General features: G+C 34.0%; 4 protein-coding genes across 5 annotated transcripts in view; 1 reads left to right on the plus strand and 3 right to left on the minus strand.

The window, feature by feature from the left end:
* Positions 1-3,962, minus strand: part of LOC108968338 — a 35,834-nt gene extending 31,872 nt beyond the window's left edge. For both annotated transcript variants that reach the window (XM_018932318.1, XM_018932317.1), the window contains exon 1: positions 3,514-3,962. The gene's annotated coding sequence lies outside the window, so the exon portion shown is untranslated. The remainder of the gene's footprint in view (positions 1-3,513) is intronic.
* A 1,247-nt stretch (positions 3,963-5,209) lies between these two features.
* LOC108968339 (queuine tRNA-ribosyltransferase accessory subunit) lies at positions 5,210-7,042 on the plus strand. The gene is made up of 6 exons (XM_018932319.1): positions 5,210-5,368; positions 5,435-5,703; positions 5,758-5,939; positions 5,999-6,380; positions 6,439-6,564; positions 6,626-7,042. Exons 1-6 carry the CDS (start codon positions 5,258-5,260, stop codon positions 6,822-6,824), a joined length of 1,269 nt encoding a protein of 422 aa, XP_018787864.1. The 5' UTR covers positions 5,210-5,257; the 3' UTR covers positions 6,825-7,042.
* On the minus strand, positions 6,873-8,286 carry LOC108968340 (GDP-D-glucose phosphorylase 1). Its single transcript, XM_018932320.1, has 5 exons — positions 8,032-8,286; positions 7,592-7,981; positions 7,219-7,534; positions 7,034-7,163; positions 6,873-6,960 (listed from the first exon to the last, which is right to left on the minus strand). The coding sequence occupies exons 1-4, from the start codon at positions 8,176-8,178 to the stop codon at positions 7,060-7,062; spliced, it is 957 nt and encodes a 318-aa protein (XP_018787865.1). The 5' UTR covers positions 8,179-8,286; the 3' UTR covers positions 6,873-6,960; positions 7,034-7,059.
* A 2,174-nt stretch (positions 8,287-10,460) lies between these two features.
* The window catches only part of LOC108968306, a 14,458-nt gene continuing 1,063 nt past the window's right edge, over positions 10,461-23,855 (minus strand). Inside the window, exons 2-8 of the mRNA XM_018932254.1 lie at positions 21,372-21,524; positions 19,598-19,850; positions 19,336-19,529; positions 19,183-19,257; positions 14,686-14,817; positions 10,831-11,162; positions 10,461-10,673 (exon numbers count right to left, since the gene is read on the minus strand). Of these exons, the coding sequence (XP_018787799.1) occupies positions 10,577-10,673; positions 10,831-11,162; positions 14,686-14,817; positions 19,183-19,257; positions 19,336-19,529; positions 19,598-19,850; positions 21,372-21,524 (1,236 nt within the window). The 3' untranslated portion in view covers positions 10,461-10,576. The remainder of the gene's footprint in view (positions 10,674-10,830; positions 11,163-14,685; positions 14,818-19,182; positions 19,258-19,335; positions 19,530-19,597; positions 19,851-21,371; positions 21,525-23,855) is intronic.

The following is a 23,855-nucleotide window of genomic DNA, read 5'->3' on the forward strand; positions in this document are numbered from 1 at the left end:
CGAAGGGAAGATTACCGAGTGGTTTCAGCCTCAGTCTTACAAAGGCTGGACAAGGACAATGGAGGAGAAAGCGTCTGGAAGTTTCCACCTCGCCCTTCTCTATGCAACTTTGATAACCAGCGTCCGACAAGATTTTAAGCCTTACCGCATGCCTATTGAATGCCCAGTGTCTAGTAAAAACTCCTACAATTGCGGTAAGGTGAATTTTGCTTGGGACAAGTAGTTCAGTAGATGTCGTACGTTTTTTTCTAGTAAAGACCACAGTCGCACAGGAAATGGTCGTCGACCAGCGCCTGCTAAGCGCTCCCGAGGTCAATTGGTCCAGTGCGAGAACGCAAGACGCTAATAGAGATCCAATCCGGTCCCATTCGGACATGAGCGGGCCAAGGGTGCTCCCTCTGGCTAGCTTATCAGCTTTGTAATTTCCAGCAAATTCCGCTGTGACCAGGCACGAGTCTAATGTTGAAGGAGTTTGAAGTTATTTTTAGTAAGGACAGACCGTGTGGGGCCTTAGCGGTAAATGTAATGTTCTTGAGAATGTTATAGTTTTGGCGAACGTATACAAGGTTCCAACAATTTGGATACTTTACAAGGAGATTTCTAACTTATTGGTGCGGTGAAGCCAATCTGGATGGACGTCTAAGTGATGGCATTCTCCATTTTCAAGATATCAGCCCTTTCTATCTCGGCAATTTTAGAAACCAAATAGCTTATTTTATAATTTTATGGAATCTATTAAGATGTCTTGGATTCTGTAAGCTATATGTAAGATGGTTCCGAACACCATTCAGCTTACCTTCATTTCTCATAAGAGATTTTAATGAAAAATTAAATGAAGCAGATAGACAATCCAGAGAACTATTGTTTTGAGAATATAGCACATTTATAATATTCGTAGATGTTGGATAGCATATGTATGTTATTTGAGTACCTACGAGGGCGGTTCGATAAGTACTTACTCTCACTGGCGCCGTTATCGCAAGGGAAATTTACTATCGTGTAGTACTGTTAACGGCTACAGCCAAAACTTCAGTAGAATCAGAAACGTAATTAAAACGGAAGAGAAATCTCGCAGTGAAATGATGACGGTCAAAAACTAGTTTCAAAAGTTTTAACCTGGCTGCCGCCCAAATCGGCTACACGGAAAATAACGTGACCAAAGAGACGATCTTGTACTGTCTGCCCGACGTTTGAAGGCGTGGAAATTGCGTATGAGAAAGTTATCGGCGCACGAGGAAAGTAATCTAAAGAAGATTTTGCGGTGTTTCCAGACATCAGACACCAAAGAACAGTTGGAACAGTGGACTTTCGCCAGTGCATTTGTTCCGAAGAACGCGGAGACTGTCCTATCGGCCAGAAAAAACAATGACCTTGCCTTTCTGAGACTCAAATGGAGTGATCTATACTTGCAGAAGAGTTTCTGGGGTGGATTTTAGACGGATTAAACACGTTGAAGAACCAATGAAACAACTAATCGAACAAAACTAAATGTATAAGAAGCAAAAATCTTTTTTTTTTTTTAATTTTTTTTTACTATGGACAATGTGCTTTACGTGCAGCGTTCGTTTATTTTAGTTTTTATTTTTAGCACCAGACAGATTAACAGTATTCCAACCTTAAGCGCATTTATCAGTTGGAAATGTATTTAACGGTATTATATGCTGTAAATGATAGCAGCAGAGTAGGCTGACTTAAAGTCTTTTCAACGCTAATATTTCTACAAAAATATGTATGCAGGTGTGTGTGTTCGAAACTTTGTATATTATATTTTGTTAATTCGCGCTAAATTAGAGGAAATTTTTTTTTAACTAGCTTATATTTCTACCTATTTACTACTATGAACTAAAAATAGTAACGTTTTTTTATAATCTTAAAATTCTTAATATATTCTTTAAAGTCTATGTGGGCTGCTTTAAAACAATCCCCCTTGAATCCAGTACACTTGTGCCAACATTTTCGCCAATCCTCGAAACAGTTGTTAAAGTCAATTTTCGGAATAGCCTTCATTGCTCATAGCGATTCACGTTTAATGTCTTCAATTGACTCAAGCCGGTTTTCCAGGAGCGGTCGTTTGAGTTTGCTGAGTAGCCAAAAGTCACACGGAGCTAAATGAGGCGAATACGGTGGTTGCAACACGATATTGGTGCAAAATTTGGCGATAAACAAAAGAAGAATGAATGCAGCATGCGACGGAGCATTACTGTGGTACAAAAGCCAAGAGTTGTCGGCCCATAATTTCATCCACTTTTTACGAATAACTTCGCGCAAACGACGCATGATACTCAAATATAATGTTTCTTGTTGGTAGTTTGGTCGGTCGGATGGAATTCAGAGTGCACCACACCTCGATAATCGAAAAAGTGTCAACATAACCTTGATTTGTGACGTACTTTGACGAGGTTTTTCCGACTTCGGCTCATCGTTTTCACAATATTCGACCGATTGATCGTCTGTTTCCAGGTAGTAAGCATAAATCCAAGACTCGTCGCCGGTAATAAGACGTTTCCAGACATCCTTGTACACGAAAAGCATTGCCCCACAGCCTTTAACGCGACGCTGCTTTTAAAAAAAAAATTTGTGATTTTGGAACCAATCGTGCTTTCACTTTTCTTAGGTCCAAATGATTTGAATTATTTGTTTTAAACAAAACCACTTGCTCGGGACAAACATCGCCGAAGGCCTTTTTCAACATTCTGAACCGATTTTTTACTTCAATGGAGCTAAGCTCAGAGTTGAAGGAGCAATATACGGTGGATGTCAGTGTTAAATTGGATCCAAAGATATAAGAAAAGGGTTATCTCTACTGATGAATTAAAAAAAATTGAAATCAGTCCCATGGAATCTAGTACGTTCGGAGGAGACCAGAGAAACTTTAGCACACAATATATGGTTTCTTATATACTTTTGGATATATTGACATTATTAAACACTTTCTCGAGCCTGCAATGGACGCCTTCTTTCTTGTAATCACCGAGCCAATCTTTCATGGTGATTCTGCGTATGTATTCCTAACTTTCTGGACATTTGTCGGAACCGTAGATATTGGAAAACTATAGCATATAGCCTAGCGTGGGTCAAAAACAGGGATATTTTTTTTGGCTTGGAACTTGGGAGCATGGAAACGAATTGTCATTTCAGTGAATTTTGACAAATGATGATTTATATTTTTTTGCCTTTACATTAAACATAAATTAAATGCATTAAACGTTTCGCTGGTACCTTAAAAAATATTTCCTAAAAAAATCCATTCAAATTTTAAATCAAACTTCTATGGTTTTCCGAATTTTGTATAAAACGCCCTAATATCTAATATGCCATCGGAACATGTATTGGCAGATTTCTATTTATTTGCATACATACATACGTACATACACATAACACGTCTGTATGTCTGTTAATAGCAGAAAGTAAATAGTTCCACCACACTTTCCACACAACGCCCAATCAAATATTTACTGTCAACCCTTGCCATATTGAGCTGCAAATTGCGGTTTTAACACATTCAAACGTTACCTTTTCCGCTGCGCTGGGATTTTTTTCATTTGTATTTTGAACTGCTCAATTATGTTTATTCGTTATTCAAACACCAGGTATACGCATACATACGTATGAACCAAATTCACATACTCGTACAGATATGCACTGTCCGCATACTGTGGTCACTGGAAGCACTCAATCATTTGTATTTATTCTTCACTTATAAAAGCATTTAAGCATATGTATGTAATTTTTCAATTAATTTTAATTATAAACTTAATTAGGAAATATTTGAAAATTGTACACAATTGGGGAAAAGCTCTCACTATCGCACGCGCTCGCATATGGACCGTCACATGAGCGAAAGCGATGGCAGATAATAGCACAACGAATAAAAATAAAGACACTTTGTTTAAAATCAAAATTAATTCACACACGCTATTGCCGTTTTGCTGTTGCTGTCGTCCACCGTCATCGACAAATCGCTAGCGCAGTGCTCCTACCGCAACTGAATCGGATTCATCCAAAAGTCAATCCAATGCTGGAGCAAAATGAGTGCCGAAGCAGCGGAGAAGCCGGCGCCGGCGGCGCAGCAGCGAATGACAGTGTAAAGTTTGGTACATACATATGTATGTATGTTTGTATTTGCAGCTCTCCGATAATTTGTTTATGCGGTGTGGGTCTCTTGGCTATTATTCGCCACAAGAGTAAGCTTTGCGCTAGTGAGGTGGGTCGAGTCAGGTATTGTCATTATCACCCACTCTGTGGCAAAAATCATAGTAAATATGTATGTGAGTGACATAGCAAATATATTTTGTATTTTACATTATTATTTTGGGTGGAAATATTACAAATGTCAATTTATTGACTTTTTGAGCTTTCTGTGTGCTTTGTATGCGTTATGAGAGGATTGTAAAGAGAACAAATTTTATTTAAATGTAAAAGGAAATTTTTAATATTTTTCAAAAAATTTTAAAAATAGGATCTGATGTTAAACAAGATTTTTCTGCTCACAATTATCTCAAATCTTAAACACAAAAAAATGTATTTGTACAATTGATGAAGGGACTAGTCAACTAGACAAAAAAGCAGCTTGTCAAAAATGTGATTTTTATGTTACACTTCAGAGTGACTTGAAATTATTATCAAAAATCTTAATCCTTCGATTATTACCTCTCGAAGACATACATATGTATACCTAAGAAGGTCATGTGAAAACTTCCAGCCGATCGGTTCCTCTAGCCGTTTTCCAAACAAAGAAATTCTTCACAGACTATTAAAACAACGCCTTAGGTTCGAATAACGCATGTTTACAAATGATAAAACGGAAAGTGAATAGTTCGGAATCGATCAGGGTTGTCTTAATTCGCTTCCAATCCTTCTTATTTGTTATTGTAATAATCCATATTAGCTATTGTTGGCGAGTTGATAGTCCGACTAGTTAAACTCTTAAAGAACACGAGTGGTATTTAATCCCATTAGCCTGTGGGTGCACAAAACTTAGTGTTTTAGCATTTCCAATAACAAAACAGTTCGGTTTGGATATATGTATATTTTTAAATAGTTCAACTACTAATTAATTAAAGTATAATCACTAGTTCATATATTTTCAAACTGAATATAATTTCCAATTACAGCTTTTATCTATGCATCTGGCATCATTACGAACAGCTGATAAATTAAAAAAAATACACATAAAGAAATGTCAAAAAAACAGCGTGTAAACTAAACATTTCATTTCAATATTTTTAAATAATTAACAAATATTTCGCTTTTCAAAATGAAATTTGTTGTAGAAAATATTAGCAAGTCTTCGGGACGCCTCGGGCATTTGGTACAAGTGGAAACGGGAAAGCGTTTTCGCACACCATTGCTGGTACAAACAACTAAAGTGAGTGCTTAGAGAAGATTTACACTGTTGAGATGTGACTTAAAAATATACACCATTATAATGTAGGCGGGAAGCATTCCATATCTTAGTCGTGAGGTATTTGATTATATTACCAAAGAGACGCCAGCTTTGCAGTTTTCATTATCTACCATCAATCATATGACGGAATCACTTAAATTGTTTGATGGCACACTTGGCGCATATGTGGGCTATCCACAATGTTTGTCTTTATTGTTAGTCAGGGACACCTGTACGACAACACCGAGCGGACATAATGACAAAGACATAATTCCACTATTCACGAGAAGGGGAAAGGAAATGCTGACAGCGACAAGGTAACTACATAAACTGACATTATATTTCATCAATATCATAAATTTTTCCTATAGTTATATGGATGCAGTAGAAGTTTTAAAACCAGACATATATCAAGGACTTTGTGATGCTGATACCAATTTAGATAGCGCCAAAAAGCGCATAACGAAGTCTGTGGATAGAACAGGACAATTTATGGATCTTTGTTATCAGCGACATCAAAACTCAACAGTATTAAATAATAGCGGTTTATTCGGTAGATACGGCATTTTAGTTTCTGTCAGTTAGTTAACTAAGTTTCTGTTTAAATTCCAGTTCCCATCGTTGGAGGCTACAGCACGTTAGCGCGTTCCGATTCTATCAAACATGCGAAGACGAAAGGTGAAAGTATTACCAGTGGTTATATTTTTGAGGGATTTCACAACAATGGACTCGCCGCCACGGAAGTGGATGTTAAGCAGCTCGTGAAAGTGATGACTCATAGTTTGAGTGAACTAGCCGTTGAGAAACCAAAAATGATGCCGGGCGCGTATACACCACCCGCAATGTTGGAATTAATTTCCTTAGGCGTGGATATATTCGACACATCATATGCATATTGTGCAGCCACCAATTTCAAAGCGTTAACATTCAATTTTGATTTAACAAAAACTGAAAATGGAAACTGTTCGCCATTTTTGGATATAACTGCTGATAGGTAGATAGTTGTGCGTTTTAAATTTAAAACTTAGTTATTACAATTTTTAATATTACAGTTTGAAGGAGGACTTTACACCTCTGCTGACAGATTGCGATTGTCTGACGTGCAAGAAACATACGCGCGCTTACTTATATCATCTTTATAACACGAAAGAAATGGCTGGACCTATTCTGATTATGATGTAGGTTTTTAATACATTATTGTTATGTGTAAATTAACAAACGGTTTTCTTTTATTTTCAGTCATAACTTGCACCACATGATGCAATTTTTCAATACAATTCGTAATTGTCTAGCTGACGATAAACTATCTGATTTGGTTAAATTAGTTAAATATCAAGGACACGATGCGGCACTCGATTATAGTATAAAGCTCAATACTAAGGCAATTAGTCGAAATGACCAGGGCAAAAGTTTTACAGTAACAAAGGATGATCAATAAAAAAAATTTAATTTAATAAATTCGTTTAATATAAACTTCAGATATATTTTAATTTTTATCAAAAATGAAAGTTTTTAATATTTTAAATGTAGTGTCGAGGAGCAGCAGTATCCTTTTTAGTGTACTTAACGTTGTCCTGTTTATTTATACATTTTTATATAGATGTATGTAAATGAAAAAATATACTTTACACATTCTTATTTACTTACCAAACACAATTTATTGTAATCATTTTCTACGCTTTGAAATACTCGTAAATTTCCTTAAACACATCGCCAGTGTCATTCTGTATTTTAGCTAGCACTTCTTGTTCTGTAAGTCTTTCGTACAGATTTTCATCTATAAAAACAATTTTTTTTTTTATATTTTCAAATATAAGACTTTCAACTCATACCTCCAACTGTCACATAACCAGCAACTTCACAAAATCCAATATTATAGGTATTCAAGTCTTTAACGTAACAAAATGATTTTCGACAAAACACAAATACTTTCAACACCTTTTCAAAATTTCCACTTCGATTGGGAGTTAAAAATAAGTTGTGCGGAATATTGTGTTCACACAGCCAATTAATAAAGTTAAATAGTTTCTGCATTTGTGCATTCAAAGCCTCGTCGTCTGTAGTTTTGTTAAATAAAAAGCATATCGCCTCTGTTGGCATTTTCTCACTTAAACGATAAATATTTGGTCTTTCCAACAATTCTAATTCCTGTAACAAAATTTTTTAAATTTTTTTTTGAACTTAAATTTGAAAATAAGCTTTTACCGCTTTATCACTATATAAATCTGTCGTAACATAGAGTAGATGTAAATGTAAGTGATTCACCGATGCCAAAGCACCAGGACTATTGTAACCAATACGAAATGCCTTTTCCTCGTCCTTAATGTTTAGTAAGAATGTTATACAAAATCTCAAAGCTGGAAGTGTCAAACGTTGTGGTTGTCCTGCTGCCACATCTGGACATATTAATGTATGATACCGTGTTAATGGACTCTTATTGATTATCATTGAAATAGCTCCTCCTTCGTATGGTATGTTCATTAACAACTCCAACGATTTAATCTTTTTGAAATTGAAAGCCTTTTCATCAAACACTGGTTTCAAACTGCTTATAGTCTGCGGTAAACGTCGTAAACGTGTACGCTGTGGATTATACTGAAAACGCAAGTTACTATTTGAATAGTGAATTCTTAATTGAGCCATACCTCCATGTATATTATCTCATTCCCCTGCAGATATTTAGTTTTTATAACATTTAATTTGTATGCAAATACATTGTCAATGTTATGCAGACTTAACCAAATCTGTTTTAATTCATAAAGATAACTGTTTGCGTTTGCTTTTAAATCCATTTTCACGTAGCGCTAAGTGTAAAATGTTGAAATAATTTGTTAAGTGATAAAAACTGCACTTTATTTACAATTTTTAAACAGCTGTGTGTACGAAATATTGTCACATTAATTTGCATTATTTTTTTATTGTATACATAGCCTTCTAAACTGTACGCCGGTAAGAAATGTGTGGTGCGGAAAGCGAAGTCTTTACTATGAGCTAACAGATGTCGCAGTTGAAGCGTAGGTTTTATAAAATTAAAACTTGAATTTACACAATTTACACAAATAATACTATTTAAATACAAGTATATCACATTTTTTATGTATATGTTTTTTTTTTGAGGTTGAATATATCAATTTCTTCATTTATAAGATTTTGGGATAACTTTGTAGCATAGCAGTCAAAAATATTCAAATTAACTTTACTAATAACAATACTATAACTTTCATTTGTTTAATTATTTCAAAATCATTAAAATTTGACATTTATTCCACAAGTTTGTTTAATAAAACCACTTTTGCATTAAACTTTCCACTCGCGACGCTACTAAATAATCGGATTTGTTGAAATGGCGCCGGAAGTTTGACACCACAAAGTGTTGCCACATCGTGAAAAGCGGGTTAGGGTGAAATAGCAGAGTTGTAGTCGTAAAATGTAATAGCTCAGTAGCCATCTGGTTGACTTTCAAATGGTGATATTTCTTGCAGAGTGTATTACTTTACGAAAATTCGAAATTTTTTGAGAATATTAATACCAAAAATAATATTTTATTATAAAATCTATGTACATCACTGAAATTTTCATTTTTAATTGAAAAACTATTCAACTTTTCTTCTTAAAACTTTTTCAAAGCGAATGCAGCCCTGTTCGTAATTCATTTCAGTTGGCGTCCAATTGCTGCTGTCAGTTTCCGTTGGCGCGTGTGAAGAACTTCAAGCAGTTGTTTGTTAAAAATAGTTAATTTCTTTTAAAAGTGTTTATTAGTGCGGTATTTTTGCAAATGTGTCGATAGTCGGGTGTAAATTTTAATAAAAATAAGTGGAAAATGTGTGCGGGCGTTATTGTATGTATGTGTGTAAAAAGCTTAACAATGTTGCCTGGCAGTTCGGGCGATACGTGTTGTGTTAATTGTAAAGTGTGTGAGAGTGTGTATTTTAATCAAAAATATACTAAATCGCTTTTAATAAAATGGATGGATGAGGACTACAAAGTGTGCATGATTTCAGGTGAGTGCTTTTCAAGTAAATAACAAAAAATCCCAATTAGAATTTGCAAGTGCAAATCGCCTGAGAAGGCTGCTCGTTTGACTGCAAAAATGTGTGTATGTATATTTTTATATGGGTATATGCAAATGGCAGCCAAATGTGCCGAAAAATTTACGAAGTATGCTGAAATTACATGCAGGTGGCTTCCAATCAGAAATTGTGAAATTTTTTTAACAAAATATTTAGAGCACATTGGATAAAGCGAGAAATAATATATTTTTGTATTTTTATTTTAATTAAAATTTTCGGATATGTACAGACAGTGCTTTCATGATAATCTTTAACATATTATTATTCGACATGAATGAATATGTATGTATGTATGTATATGTATATGTACGAAACCAAATGCCTTTAAACCGCAATGAACCCTCTTAAATTAGACACAATTCGGCTGTTATGCCCATTAGACCATCCACAGAGGTTCCTTCAGCCATTAGAAAAAAGGAAGAGGTAAATAAAAAAAGTAGAAAGAAATGTTTGTTGGTCTTTATTTTTTTTAATAATTAATTTTTTTAATAATTAAATTGACACAAAGGTTCCTTTAAACAAAAAAAAAAGAAAAGTATATGGCGATATTGGATCGGTCAGAGTTATTATAATTTTTTTTTTTTTTTGTTTTTTTTTTTGTTTTTGAAGGCTGAAGTAAAAAGAAGTTTTATACAAAAGAACTAAGGACATTACACTGCTGGTGTGGATAGATCAGGTTTTATGTTAAAAAAATTTTGTATTTTAAAAGTATTAAAAAGAAGTTTTAAAAAAATGTTAATTAAAAAGTATAAATTTTTTTTCATTATTTTTAAATTTCTTCATTTATTTATTGGAAATTTTAGTTAAATTTCCTCAAAACTATTTATCAAATTTTAACTTTTTTTAATAAAAAAAAACCCAAAAGTAGACACAGGAAATTCGTGTCTTATCATATGAGAGAACTCTGTATACATTTTGCACCTTATCTGACGGCTGACCTAATCAGAAGTATTGCTCATTATTCACATGTAGCTACTAAATAATTAAAAACACAAAAACACAAAACCACTTTCCAAATAAACGGTATTATTTAATGAAAATAGTTGACAGCATGGAAACCAAAGTAACTAAGCATAATAATTTTATGAAATTTGATGAGATGAATTGTTTTTTGTAAAAATTATGCGTGAATATAGAAACCCTCGTGTTCATTTTGTTCCACTTCCGGTTCCTTTTTCTTCTGGAAGTAAGGGTTGTGTTCGGGATCCGAATTCAAGCTGAAATTGAAATAAAAAATGGGATAAAGAAATATAATAACAATATAAGTAATTTACAATATTTATTTTTAAATTCTATAGCCAAAAATTATAAATAATACATATGTATATATTAAAAAATGTTAAACAAATATAAAAGTATTAAGAAAATACTTACTGATAGTAATTGACCGCCTCTTCGCATTTAACATTGTACCACCAATCGCATGCGAATTCTTTTTGATTGAAAATAGTACCGTTAGTGCAGAGAAATTCTGCGCCTTGATGACCCTCGCGTCCGTCGTGACAAACATGGTAGGCCTGACAGCCGGTCTCAACATTTGCATACATTCCCGGCACAGCTGGCACATTGGCACAATGGAAATTCGTGTGCGGCACTTTGTGATAAATCGGATAGTCAACACCTGGTACACCGGGTATTTTTGAGAGATCTTGTTTTTCTTCTCGGCGATGCTCTTCGGTTGGTGGATGGTAGAGGTGGCCGTAGGTCTACAAATAGTTGAAATAAAATTAATATTTTTTTGCAATTATTTAATTTGGAAATTTAGAGAAGAAATATGGGAAATATTTCTAGACATTTTTTTTAAAGGTCTAGTTCATTTTTGTTGTAATAAATGCGGCATAATTATTTCTAATTCAATTAACGGTTCTATTGCAGTTATTTACGTAGTAAAGCAAGAAAATTTCAACTTTGATTTATTGGCATTCTCCAATAAATCCAATATGTACTATATATTTTTATGTAACATGTTTTCAGATTTTATGTTTTATAGAATGGTACGAGTATAGAGTTCTTCAAACGACAGTGTTAAAATCCGTTTTGTTTTTTTCGTTTTTATGGAGTTTCTGTAAGGTTACGCATAATTTAATTAACAGATTCTCAACTGTAAATGAATTGGACAGCTTCATCGGTTCTAATAGAATTGATGTCTTACTAACTTCAATATTCTCAAAATTAATTTTAAACAAAAAAGGGAGCACTGAGTTCAGGTGCAACTGAACATTTTATACTCTTGCAACTTGCATGGATCAACGCTGCGGAAATATTTACCTTAAATATCATCACCAATCTAACATATTGAAGTAAAATCAGACGGATTTTCGAAATTTCTATTATTAGTTATATAAGGACTAGATCCAGTTTTCGCACAATTTTATCTATTTTATACACAAAGGCACGCTGTTATTAAAAGTATGTACACGCTCTCTCAGTTTTGTTACAATAACTAATTTATTGGATGATATATGCGGTCTAAAATGACCTGAGAGTTCGATAATCTTTATATTAGGTATATGAGGCTAAGGGAAGTATTTATCGGATTCAAGCTATTTTCGAAACACAGATATACTATTATCAGCAAAGGATTCTCTCTGAATTTCAATTATATATGTATCTCACACATTGACCGCTATCTTGGATCAAAAGTCAACTATAAGTCTGGGGTCCGCACATTCGATTTTCAGGGGCTTGAACTGTTTTGATTCGATTTGAACAATTTTTGGTCAATAGTTGGTATACTTCAATCGCACTATCTTATCTCGTACTATTAATTGTTTCTTGATCACGTTCATCTATGAAGTCGTCCTTATTTCTTTTGCCAAGAAACACTTGTACCCAGTTTCATCAAGATATATTAATTTTTACTCAAGTTTTCGCTTGCACAGACGGACCGACGATCCCTCGGATTTCAACTCGTCTTATCATCTTGATCATATACATAAATATGTATATATATATAACTCTATATATAGCTTGATTATTTTGAATTGATACAAATAATCGTTAGATGAACAAAACTCTGTTGCAACATGTTGTAAGAGTATAATAATTTTAATGCCCGGTTTTACAGTTCATATTTAAGCTGCGCTTAAGATAAAACAGGAAAATAGTGTTTTACAGTTCATACTTGTGTACTGAAAATGGAAGACTTAAGTAGTGCTTAAGTAACAGCTGATTTGGATTTTGTGTTGTTTTGAATTTTTTGTTATTTATGAAAAAAAATAATAGGAAAGAAGAAATTATTTATTGTGAAAAAAATATGGAATCGGATTAGGATAGATAGATTCCGATAAATGCTCCGACTCGCTAGCGGTAAAATTCGGATTTATTTTGTTGTTTTATCGATATAACTTTCCTCGAAAAGTTATGTATTGAGTGTTTATAATTTAAATATTTCAAACATACATATTTACATATATGGATGACATTTGTAAAACATATGTTGCCCTTTACATTGCCATATATCATGATAAAATTTTATAGAAATTAAACATTGATTATGAAATGCAAACCACTACTCAGTCTGCAACAATGCTTAGCTAATATGTTATTTGTTCACAACTTAAGTATGGACTGTGAAACCATTCATAAGACTTTTTCTTTGGTTACAATTGCAAGTAGGTCTTTCTTCTTCTTTATTGGCGCAGATACCGTTTACGCAGTTATAGCCGAGTTTACAACGGCGAAGGCTGTTGTTTGCTTTTAATTCGGGAAAGTTTTTTTGTAGTATGTCTACCCTGTGGAGGGATGGTTCGCCTTCAAACGGAAGAATGTGAGTGTCTTATTAGTAGTAAAGAAAAAAAGAAACGATCAACAACAGCTGGATGTGTAGCAAAAACAAAAGATTTAATGATATTTTTCATAAAATCAAGCTTTTATAAAGAACACATTCTGCTTTATGCAATCGATAAGATCGTACAATTATGTTAAAACATAAAAACAAGCATCGTCAGCTAATCGGTGGTGGTTCGGAATTTAGAAAAATTTAAAAGAGAATTTACCGTTAATGTTTTTATGCTCTAAACGAAATATATTTAGTTCACTACGAAGTTTGTAACACTCAAAAGGAGATGTCGGAGACCCTATGAAGCATATATGTGTATAGATATATGACCAGCATGACTACTTTAGTCGATTTAGCAACGTCCCTCAGTTTTTGATATATCGATCAAAAATTTTGCACGTCCTTTTCTCCCCAAGAAGCTGTTCATTTGTCAGAATGGTCGATAAGATGGAACTATAAGATATAGCTGCAGCTACTAACTGTGAGATCCAGCTGTAGCGCAAACTTTGTTATTTGAAATTATTATACAAAACAATACTGTAATCTTTGTATAAATCGCTTAGAGCGGACCAATATATCATATAGTTGCCATTCACAACGAAGAAATGCAATATAAAGATTTTCTTATGCTATAAAAATGCACCTGTACAGGGTATTATAGCTACGGTGGAACCAAAGTGATCATTTGTTTTTGTTTAAATTAATTTTTATTTTATTTGAAATTTAACATTTCCACTAATTGCTTACTTTTCCAATCGATTGCGATTCTTTTGCGCAAACTGCTTTGCCCGATTATTCCAATTACAATCGCTTTAACGCTGCACTTTCGCTTTCAACTAACGCTTAGCGCAGAGAAATTCATATACCATATTCTCATAGTGGTTGCATAAGCGTTTTGCAAAAGAAAGAGCTTAAACGTGCGGCCCCACCGATATTCGTAAATCGATATGTGGAGCATTCAACTGCTCCATTCACCGTTTGGTGGTCACTTGGCCAGGCATGCGCAATTGAATATGCAGACCGGTTCCGCGGCACTGCACAAAATATCGTTTTTTCGACACATTATTTTCAAATCATTGCAACTATTAGGCACATATCAATGATGTATTCAAAAAAGTTGTTTTTTCATTTTTTTGCCATATGCATTGCTCCACTTTGACTTGGTCGGTTGTTTTAATAGACGTTTAATTTGCTTTTGGGTCAAAAGTGAATGCCTTTTTTACTTGCTGGGCATCAGACTTACTGTTACAATCACACTAAATCTATATATGTATAAATTTGCGAATATGTGCTTTATTAGCTAAATCTGAGCCTGCAGTTGTGAGCTATTGTTTATTGGATTAACCGCAAAGGTAAAGTATAAATTGGTTAAAATTAAATAACGGCGCTTACAAACGCGAAGGTGCTGTTTTTTATTTTTATTTTTCAGAGTTTTTTATATCACTCACCTGCACTTCCACCGCTATCGATGCCGCAAGGTATGCGCATGCAAGCAATAAGCTGCAGCACAATGTCACACGTTGCCCATTCATTATTTTAATTACAACTCTATTTTTCAGTAACTTTATAAAGCAACCAATATTAGTTCGTATTTAATGCTGAATGAACCGAGTTTTGAATTTCCCACCGTCTTCGCGCAGCTTACAATTGAAACTGATCGCCGATCTTCTAAACTCCAACGATTGTGCCAACAACTGAAGCTGAACTTACCAACTAAAGTTTCAAAGTTTTGTGGTTTTTTCTTCAGTGCAAATCCGTTAGATATGTAGTAAAGCATTTGAGTGTGTGTAAGTGTGACGCAAAAGCTCATTTGTAGCTGCAAACTTATTTTTAAAGTTTTCGAATATAAATTTCATAAATGTAGATACTCACACTTAAGTAGGGATATACTTGTATGTATGTATGAGTCTAAGCTTAACTGTTTTCTCGTCTGCAAGCATAAATATATAAACTATCAGCCCATTTAATGGCTTGATTGTGCGCCTACAAGTATGCAGTATTAGTTTAAAACCACTTAAAAGTCTCGCGTTTCGAAATTGTTTACTATATTTTTTCCAAAATTTAATGTTTATTTAAGTAAAATGCCTACAACACTATCATTCAAAGTATTGCTCATCTGAAGATTTAGCATTTTCCTATGCTTTTGGCGATTTTTGGGTTGCATACCAAAAGAACTGCGTCATCTTGGCTGCCAGGCGTGAATCAAACCATTTTTTAATACACTATTTTGATGAGAACCGTATGTCAGTGAAAGCCTTTTGCATCGACCACAATAAATGGTAGTCTAAAAGGCAAGGTTGGCGCTAAAGGATGAGTCACGCAAAACTTTCAAAACACTGTTTTCCAAATATGTAGCCTTTAACACCTGGTGGGTAAAATTTTTTGAAAAATTGGCGTCGCTTTGTAATAAGTTTAATGTACATATCCCATAACCGCTTCAGACACAATAACCAAATTCGACCGGAATAAATCTCTTAGACAATTCAAAAATGGATGAAATGAAATGAAAATCACACCCGCTCCACATATAACGGTTCTGTGAATGAAATTAAAAGTGCGATAAATCAATAAATAACTGCGCCAGAAACATAAAATTTAGTACCCGTCATTGTAGCGGAGTACTTTCTAGGAACCGCTCTAAAAATCGACGATAGGCGTGGCTTTAGGAGAAATCACATATTTCGGGACACACCTAACCGATTTAAACCAAATTTGGAAGGTGGCCTTATTCTGATAATTTTATATGGTAGTGCGAAAATGGACGAAATATGACTACAACCACGCCTACTTCCCATCTGGCACAATTTTAAATTCCATCTAATTTTTTTCACTTTTAAATGTACAAATTAAGTGCCAATGAAATGACGGGATGAAACTTTGCTCAAAAACTGCTTTTCAATTGTAACAGTTTATGACTGAAAACTATCCAATCGAACTAAAACTGTTCAAGCCCCAAGTACCGATTTTATGTCTACCTTAGTTCCTGTCGCGAACTTGTTACCGAAAATATGGGTCAATCTGTAAGGTATATTATAGAAGCTCAGAAAGAATTATTTTTTGATAATGAAATGCTCGTGTGCCAAAAATAGGTTGAATGGAATTAATAATTCTCTCAGTCCACAAAATAAGGTGACATTTGGATTTGATTTGGAGATATATTTTTTTTTTTAGTTTGGAAGTACTGTCAGTCACATTTATGTGAAATTTCATGTCAAAATATTCATTAGTGTTTGAGATACGTGTCGTTTTGTGAGCTGCTAAAAGTGAGTTTTTCGTTTTTTGCGATGTCGAAACTCAACCCATATCGTGCCGCAACCACCGTATTCACCTGATYTGGCGCCGTGCGACTTCTGGCCGTTCACCAGGCTCAAAAGACCGCTCCGGGGACACCGTTTTTATACGATATTCAAGCCGCAGCAAAGACGGCACTGAAGGCCATCCCGGAAATTGACACTACAACCAGTGTTTCGAAGATTGGAAAATCCGTTGGCATAATGTACTACATCTACTGGGGATTACTTTGAAGGGGATGAGATTGATTTGGAAGAATAAAAAAGAATTTGGGCACAGAGATTGTTTCCGGCTACTTTTAGACGTTTTGAAATGGCTTGTTGAGTGGTTTTCAGTTTCTCATCCTCAAATTTTTCCCCTATACTATATTTTATGAAGACCTTTATATTGATTTTGCTCGTTCAGTTTGTTTGCAAGCTGTATCTTGTAGTGACCAATTTCGGCCGTTTCGCCAAATGAGTTCACGTTTATACTGACTTCGTATTTCCCATATAAAAATCTATAATCCGTTAGGAGTCCATTTGAAATTTGGATAACCCTTAGTTTTTGGTATGAAGCCTTTGATGCGCGGCGAACGTATTTTCAGCTTTTTTTGAATTTTCTACTTGATTGGATCTAACGATAGCAATTTGTTTCATATTACCAGAGTGAAAAATCCTTTTCATATGAGACATTACGATCTCGTTCAGTTATTTCATGAAAAATATTGTATTTTTCTAGCCTAAAAATTATTGTTTTTGCATAATTCATCGGAATTATAATCTACTTTAATGAAGTTTTTTTTTTAAATGTAAGAAATTTAGTTTATCCTAGTAGTCTTGTCTTGTCGAATATTGTGCAAAAAGTGGCTTCATTTAAATTCAAATGGAGCATCAGTGATAAATATTTTATTTATTTTCGTTAGTTGAAGAGGAAGAAGGTCGTCCAGAACGAGGCCTATCTTCAACGATCTCTGGGCTGTTTTTGCACCACTCGTAGGCTTCCAACATTCGTAATGATTCTGCACAAGAAATTTGATCTACCGACTGAAGCAGCTGCTGTAAACACGCGTGCTGACAGTTCGCGCTCATATTTGGCAAGGTAATTAAGGACAGTCTTACCAACTCAGCAAAAAAACATTATTTTCAAATTTCATTTACCCGAGGAATTTAATAACAATTCGCGGGTACTTATCGAATGACTTCATTTTAATTCCGTTCATAAAAAAATAAACCAAGGCGGTTGATGCGTTCAAAACGTTTTTGGAGATCCCTCAATCGGAGGGAGATCCGTTTGATCCCAAAGTGTATAGATTGTGAATTTTTTTTCCAAGTTACCGATTTTGTAATAAATATATGCAAAGCTAAAATAAATGGTTTGTACAACTCAAGCCAGTCTCATGCAGATTAAGATTATATTTCCATATCGTTTTTGATAGCTCGAGTTTCTAGAATCACTAGCGTTCGTCGACTCCCACTTAAAAAGGATGATTTCGAATATTGATAGCCGGTCTTGTGTATCAAATATTTAATAAAGCAAAATTTTAAAACCCGCCAGCAAGGATAAATTTTCGAAGTGAGTCCTTGTTTGAAGACTTTACCATAGACTGTCTAACAAAAACCTTAAAACAAAACCACAAGACTTTCGAAAATTCTCGACTATTCTTGAGTTTTCTATAATATAGCAAATGCGAAATTAACGAAATCGGCAAAAAAAATATAATAAAAATATAAAAAGTTATTTACTTTTCGAGACACACTTGTAGTTGAAGGCTATTTACAGTCAATAGTGTCAGTTAAAGTAGTAAATCTTTTCACATTTTCGTGTGCTCATCTTACATGAAAAATTGCTTTTGTTTATTAACCAGATATTGTAAATTTTACTCAATAATTAATTTATTAAATTTAACTGGACACATAAAATTACAAATGGAATTTTAATTACAATATTCGAGTATGATAAATGTTTTCACTTATACTCGTATTTATGGAACTGTTAGTTGGGCATTAGTTGCAATGTATACAAAATGCAGTGGCATATTTTACAAGCATATGTACATATTATGTGCATATAGACATGTGTTAGGATGATCATTAAAAATCATGGAAATTGTTATATTACAGATGTCATGAAACTCAAATACTATGAAAGTGTTATTATGATCAAAGATTCATAAATATATTTATTTAAGTAGGGACTGATGATAGAAAAAACGATTCGGAGCGAGGAGTGAAAATTTTAGACTCTTATATTACTGATACTCAAATATTAAAAAAATTTTTTGTTTAAAAATAATGATAGAAAATATTATTTGGTTTCACTGCTCTCTTCAGGTTACCCTCACCATACTCAACTTGAACTAAGTTTTAAGCATACAATTTTCGACTGAAGATGAATGGTTCGATATAGGTATCACTTTAGAAAAAAAATTTTCAAAATGAAAATTTTCGAGGAAATAAATAGTGTTTAACTTTTTTAAACGTCAGGCCCTTAAGCAAATCGTTTCCAATTTTTTTCAAATAACTCTTTTGACTGTATACAATTCCATCAGCTCAGAATACAAATAATTTCCACAAATATTTGAGGACCACCCTAACACACATATATAGATATATATGATTAATGTTGCAGTTTTGTGAAATATCTTAAATTTTATGTTTCAAGCCGAAGCTCGCACCTCCGCTGTAAACTGCCGCACTACCCTCGTGCAAATTGAAGTGGTTAAAGAGCTCATCAAAATCGTTGAATAGCTGAAATAAAAGCGAAAAAATAAACACTTTCAATTACACACATCCACCGTTAATGAGCCTACAGCGATAATAACTCACATGTGCCGAGCTATCCACATTCGGTACTAAGTAGTCAAATTTGTTGGCGCTCCCTGACGACAGCGTCGCCGCTGCCACTGCTCCGCTTGGTGGCACTATTGGCGTGTTGATAATGTTGAAATTCTGGTATGCTTGGGTCCGATATGCATTGCCATGGCCTTTGTGCAGACTCGGTGTTATATTGAGATATTGTGCTGCAAAATTTTAGTGTCGGTAATAAAGCATTTATGAATATGATTGTAATGGAGAAATAAAAATGTACTCTTCTTCTTGGGCTGCAGCTTCACTTGATTGAGTTGTGAATTGTGTAACTGTAGTTGTCGGTATGTCGGATAGGCGCTCTTCGCGGGGGTTGCATCGGTTAAGTGTCCGTGTATTTGTGGATAGAGGTAGGTGGTCTCAATCGACGGTGCATTCGGCTGATGATATTTGCCTTCGACGGGCGTGTAACGACCATCCGAGCTGAGCGCTATTTGAAAGAGCACTCTGGGACTTTTGTCGTGGTATTGATAGACCTAGAATAAATGTGAATTAACATACACTACCTTGAAAATGGTATGAATAAATTATAAAAATTTTTTAGCATTTCGACATAAGGCGGAATAATTGCGTTAGGGATGGGTGAATAGTGTTTTTATACTAATTTCGGTTGGAGAAGAAAAAACTATCGTTCCACCTTGGTTTTGCACATGGGATTTGACAGCCGCAGTTCTATGGCTAGTCATACCTTAAGGAGGTCATCCAATGGGACCACCAGCAAACAAATACGGCTTTAAGTTCATTATCATTTATTAAGGCATCTCATCATCATCACAAAACTATCGTTCGAAGCATGAGTCTCAGCGTTCTGAATACCGCTGCCTCGAAAAAATTTGCGCACTTCCTTCCTACTTTTTTCAATAGCCCTTTTTTTGATACATCACGCGTGAATTTTGTCAAGCTGTCATGTTATTTTTTTTTTTCAGTATTGTTTGGCATTTCATCGTAAAAAGACTTACCTGAACAATGTTACAAATTGTTCAACTTTGTTACGAAAATTCACGTTCTGTAAAGAATGTTTTTCGCGAGCTTCGCTCAACTTATGGTCAATATAATCGCCCTACACCTAACGCCCATATTGAGACCCAGCATTCATTATTAGATAATATTCGAACGAATAGAGCACAAGACCGTGAAGGAGTCGATTAGGCGCCATTCGCAGCAGCTCGAACTGACATATGGAACGACTTGGTGGATATTACGTCGAGATCTGAAATTGAAAGCGTACAAAATACAGTTTGTGCAAGAACTGAAGCCGCTCGCCTTTCCCAAGTTTTCGAGCCAAATTTTGTTCACCGATGAGACCCATTTCGGGTTCAATGGGAATGTATTATAAATAAGCAAAATTTTCGCATATAGGACAAAGAGAAACTTAGAGAGCTGCCATTTCATACAGAAAAACAACGTTTTGGTTTGTGAGCTGGGGGAATCATCCGTGCATATTTCTTCAAAAATGATGCCGGTGAGAACGTAGCCGTCAATGGTGACCGTTATCGCGCCATGATAACCGACTTTTGATGCCTAAAATTGAAGCTCGTGATCTCGGCGACGTTTGGTTTCAAAAAGACAGTGCCACACATCGCATCATCAATGGATTTATTGAGATAACACTTTGGTTAACAGATAAGCGATTGGTCAAAATCGTGCGATATTACAACACTATACGTTTTCCTGTCAGGGTATGTAAAGTCTAAGGTCTATGCGCACAATCCCGTTTCGATTCAGGCCTTGGAGCAAAACATCAAGCGTGTCATTCGCCAGTTTCAAAAAATAAATACCAAATAATGTTCTTTCAAATGAGAATAAACATTCCCCAATATATTTTAGGTTTCTTTGCTTTTTCTTTAAAAAAGTAGGAAGCCTCGAAATGGATTGCACCATATATTCCTAATTTCCCCATCAATAGTTTTTAGTTTATAAACTTTTTTCTAAGCATTCTTCAAGTAAAGCTTGACATTTAAACAGTCAGTTTGAAGTTTTTTATTCTGTACACTTACTTGCGGATTTCGCTGTTCAGTCACTACACCATCTGGTACAGAGATACCATTAGATTGCAGTCGATTCAAAAAGAGCCGATCGGTTTCGAAAGCTGTGTCGGGAATTTTGCCGCCGGCATGAGGCAAGACTTGTTCACGGTATATTTGACGCTTCTGAAAAAAGAAAAATAAACAGAAAAAATGCATAAAATATAATTTGTTATCACAAAAATATATTTTATATTATACGTGTACATTATTTATACCATATTATAGTATAATATTATTCAAACATACATATTTGGTGTAAAAAAAATTAGGATTAAAAAATCTTAAACTATTTAATATTGCATATTATAAATTTAGAATCATATTTTTTTTTGCAATGTCATATTTAATAAAAACTTAGAGTTTTATTAGTGTCTAAAATCTCTGCTTAACTTTAGATGATGCAATAATTTTGGCTTGACAGTTTTTGCTTAATTTTAATGTATTTTGTCACATTTAATGGAAGCGTCAGTTATGATTTTTCGCTGTCACTTATTAAAACGTTTTTAAAATTTTTTATTCAATTTGTAATGACATCATCGCTGGTTGCATACATTAAATATTGGATTAGTGCAATATTGCATAATTTATGTGGAAACTGGTTCATATAAAAGCTTTTTTATAGACAATTAGTTTTGGAAAAAAGTTACTAAATATGCATGTATGAGTAATTGTAAAGGGTGATATATTGCGGGGTTTTCTACTTTTTCAAAGAAAATGCACATAAACTTCAAATATAATGGGGAATGTTTAATAGTTTGTGGCATATATTTTTTGAAGATTTTCTCTTTCAAATGTTGGCCGCGGCTACGTCTCAGATGGTCCAGCCGTTAAGTTCAATTTTCGATGACTAGTTTCGACTGGTATTAATTGGTATTTTGTTATATGTTCTGAATAGAAGCTGTGTTTTCTCAATAAACCCATTGATTTATGCGATGTGTGGAAGGTGGAACCGTGTTGTTAAAATGAAATGTCGCCGAGATCACGAGCTTCAATTTCACGCATCAAATAGACGGTTATCATAGTGCAATAACGATCATCATTGACGTTTACGTTCTCACCGGCATCATTTTTGAAGAAATATGGACGGCTGGTTCCAACTGCCCATAAACCACAACAAACCGTTGTATTTTCTGAAGGAAATGGTAGCTCTTGAATCTCTTTCGTTGCTCTTCCTTCCCAAATGCGATAATTCTGCTTTTTTACATACCCTTTGTGCCAAAACTGTTTTCAATCGCTGAATCGACTCTCCACGGTCTTCGCGTACACTCTCAGTTACGTCTGCTATATTTTCTTCACTGCGTGCGACGGTGAACGTGGTCTCTTCGGTCGAATATTATCCAATAATGAATGCCGGGATTCAAGATGGGTGATGGTGTTGCGTATAGTACGCTAAGTAGGCCGATTATGTTGACCATAAATTGAGTGAAGCCCTTGGCAGAACATGAATTTAAGTAATAAAGTTGAACGATTTAAAATCGTCGTTCAGGCGCAAGTCTTTACATGATGAAATGCCAAACATGAATGAACAAAAGTTACATGACAGCTTTTGAAAAAGAGCCTATACTTGCATCATCCGTTTTTTTAATATTTTCTTTTATTTTTATATCATATGGGTGAAATTAAATATACAGGTACTAAACATTATTTATATGGAACAATGCATAATTATAACGATATTTAATAGATTTTTGCCCTATATACGAGTACATATGTACTGAAGAGTACAATACTATGTATTTTATATTAATTTAATTAAGTTGGAAAATAGAGAGCAATATGTGGTATTTGTGAATGGCTATATTACATATTTAGCAATTTACATATTTAGCAGTTTAGTACTTTATGAACAAAATTGCGAATTTCAGAACTTCAGGTCCCGGAAGAAAATATTAAAATTTTTATGGTTTAGAGTTTTAATTCAATAAATAGAAGTTTCTCAATTATCCTTCTTCAAATTTCATACAGTTTAATTTATAGACCGCCAATATGTTATTATTATAATTATTATATACAACATATGTAAATAGTTCAATTAAAATTTAATTAATCCTTCTATAATCTATTTTGTAGTTCCGAGAATCTTTTTAAAAATAGTTTCGGTCAAAATTTAAAATCGTAATAAAAAATAAAAATGAAAGTATCAATACTAAATAGCGGTTTCAAAAATAAAAAATATTTATCCCAAAAAAAAGTTTTTTTTCCCAAAAAAAGTGTTTTTGAATTTAGAATTATTTCGTTTTTAGTTATCGTTGTAAAGCTCGTTTAATAATATGCTAACATAGTGTAGATTTTTTAATTAATTTAATTATGTATAATGTAGAAATTAGTAAATCTTCACTATTCATTTTATTTCTTGCTGCAATGTTTTAAATTTAAATATTTTATAATTTTTTTATGTGGTATTAAACATTTTTAATCCCGATTTTGCAGTTAAAAAAGTAATTTAAAATTTTT

The sequence above is a fragment of the Bactrocera latifrons genome, unplaced genomic scaffold (genome assembly GCF_001853355.1).
Source record: "Bactrocera latifrons isolate USDA-ARS-PBARC rearing strain unplaced genomic scaffold, ASM185335v1 scaffold_21, whole genome shotgun sequence".
Classification (NCBI taxonomy): Eukaryota; Metazoa; Arthropoda; class Insecta; order Diptera; family Tephritidae; genus Bactrocera; species Bactrocera latifrons.

What these genes read in the sequence shown, in the direction of transcription:
- LOC108968339 (XM_018932319.1), top strand. Translation starts at nt 5,258, where the DNA reads ATGAAATTTGTTGTAGAAAATATTAGCAAGTCTTCGGGACGCCTCGGG. An exon ending in TGCTGGTACAAACAACTAAA is followed by an intron (nt 5,369 to 5,434) that starts GTGAGTGCTTAG and finishes ATTATAATGTAG; the next exon opens with GCGGGAAGCATTCCATATCT. An exon ending in AAATAATAGCGGTTTATTCG is followed by an intron (nt 5,940 to 5,998) that starts GTAGATACGGCA and finishes TTTAAATTCCAG; the next exon opens with TTCCCATCGTTGGAGGCTAC.
- LOC108968340 (XM_018932320.1), bottom strand. Translation starts at nt 8,178, where the DNA reads ATGGATTTAAAAGCAAACGCAAACAGTTATCTTTATGAATTAAAACAG. An exon ending in ATGAGATAATATACATGGAG is followed by an intron (nt 7,982 to 8,031) that starts GTATGGCTCAAT and finishes TTGCGTTTTCAG; the next exon opens with TATAATCCACAGCGTACACG. An exon ending in ATTTATATAGTGATAAAGCG is followed by an intron (nt 7,535 to 7,591) that starts GTAAAAGCTTAT and finishes ATTTTGTTACAG; the next exon opens with GAATTAGAATTGTTGGAAAG.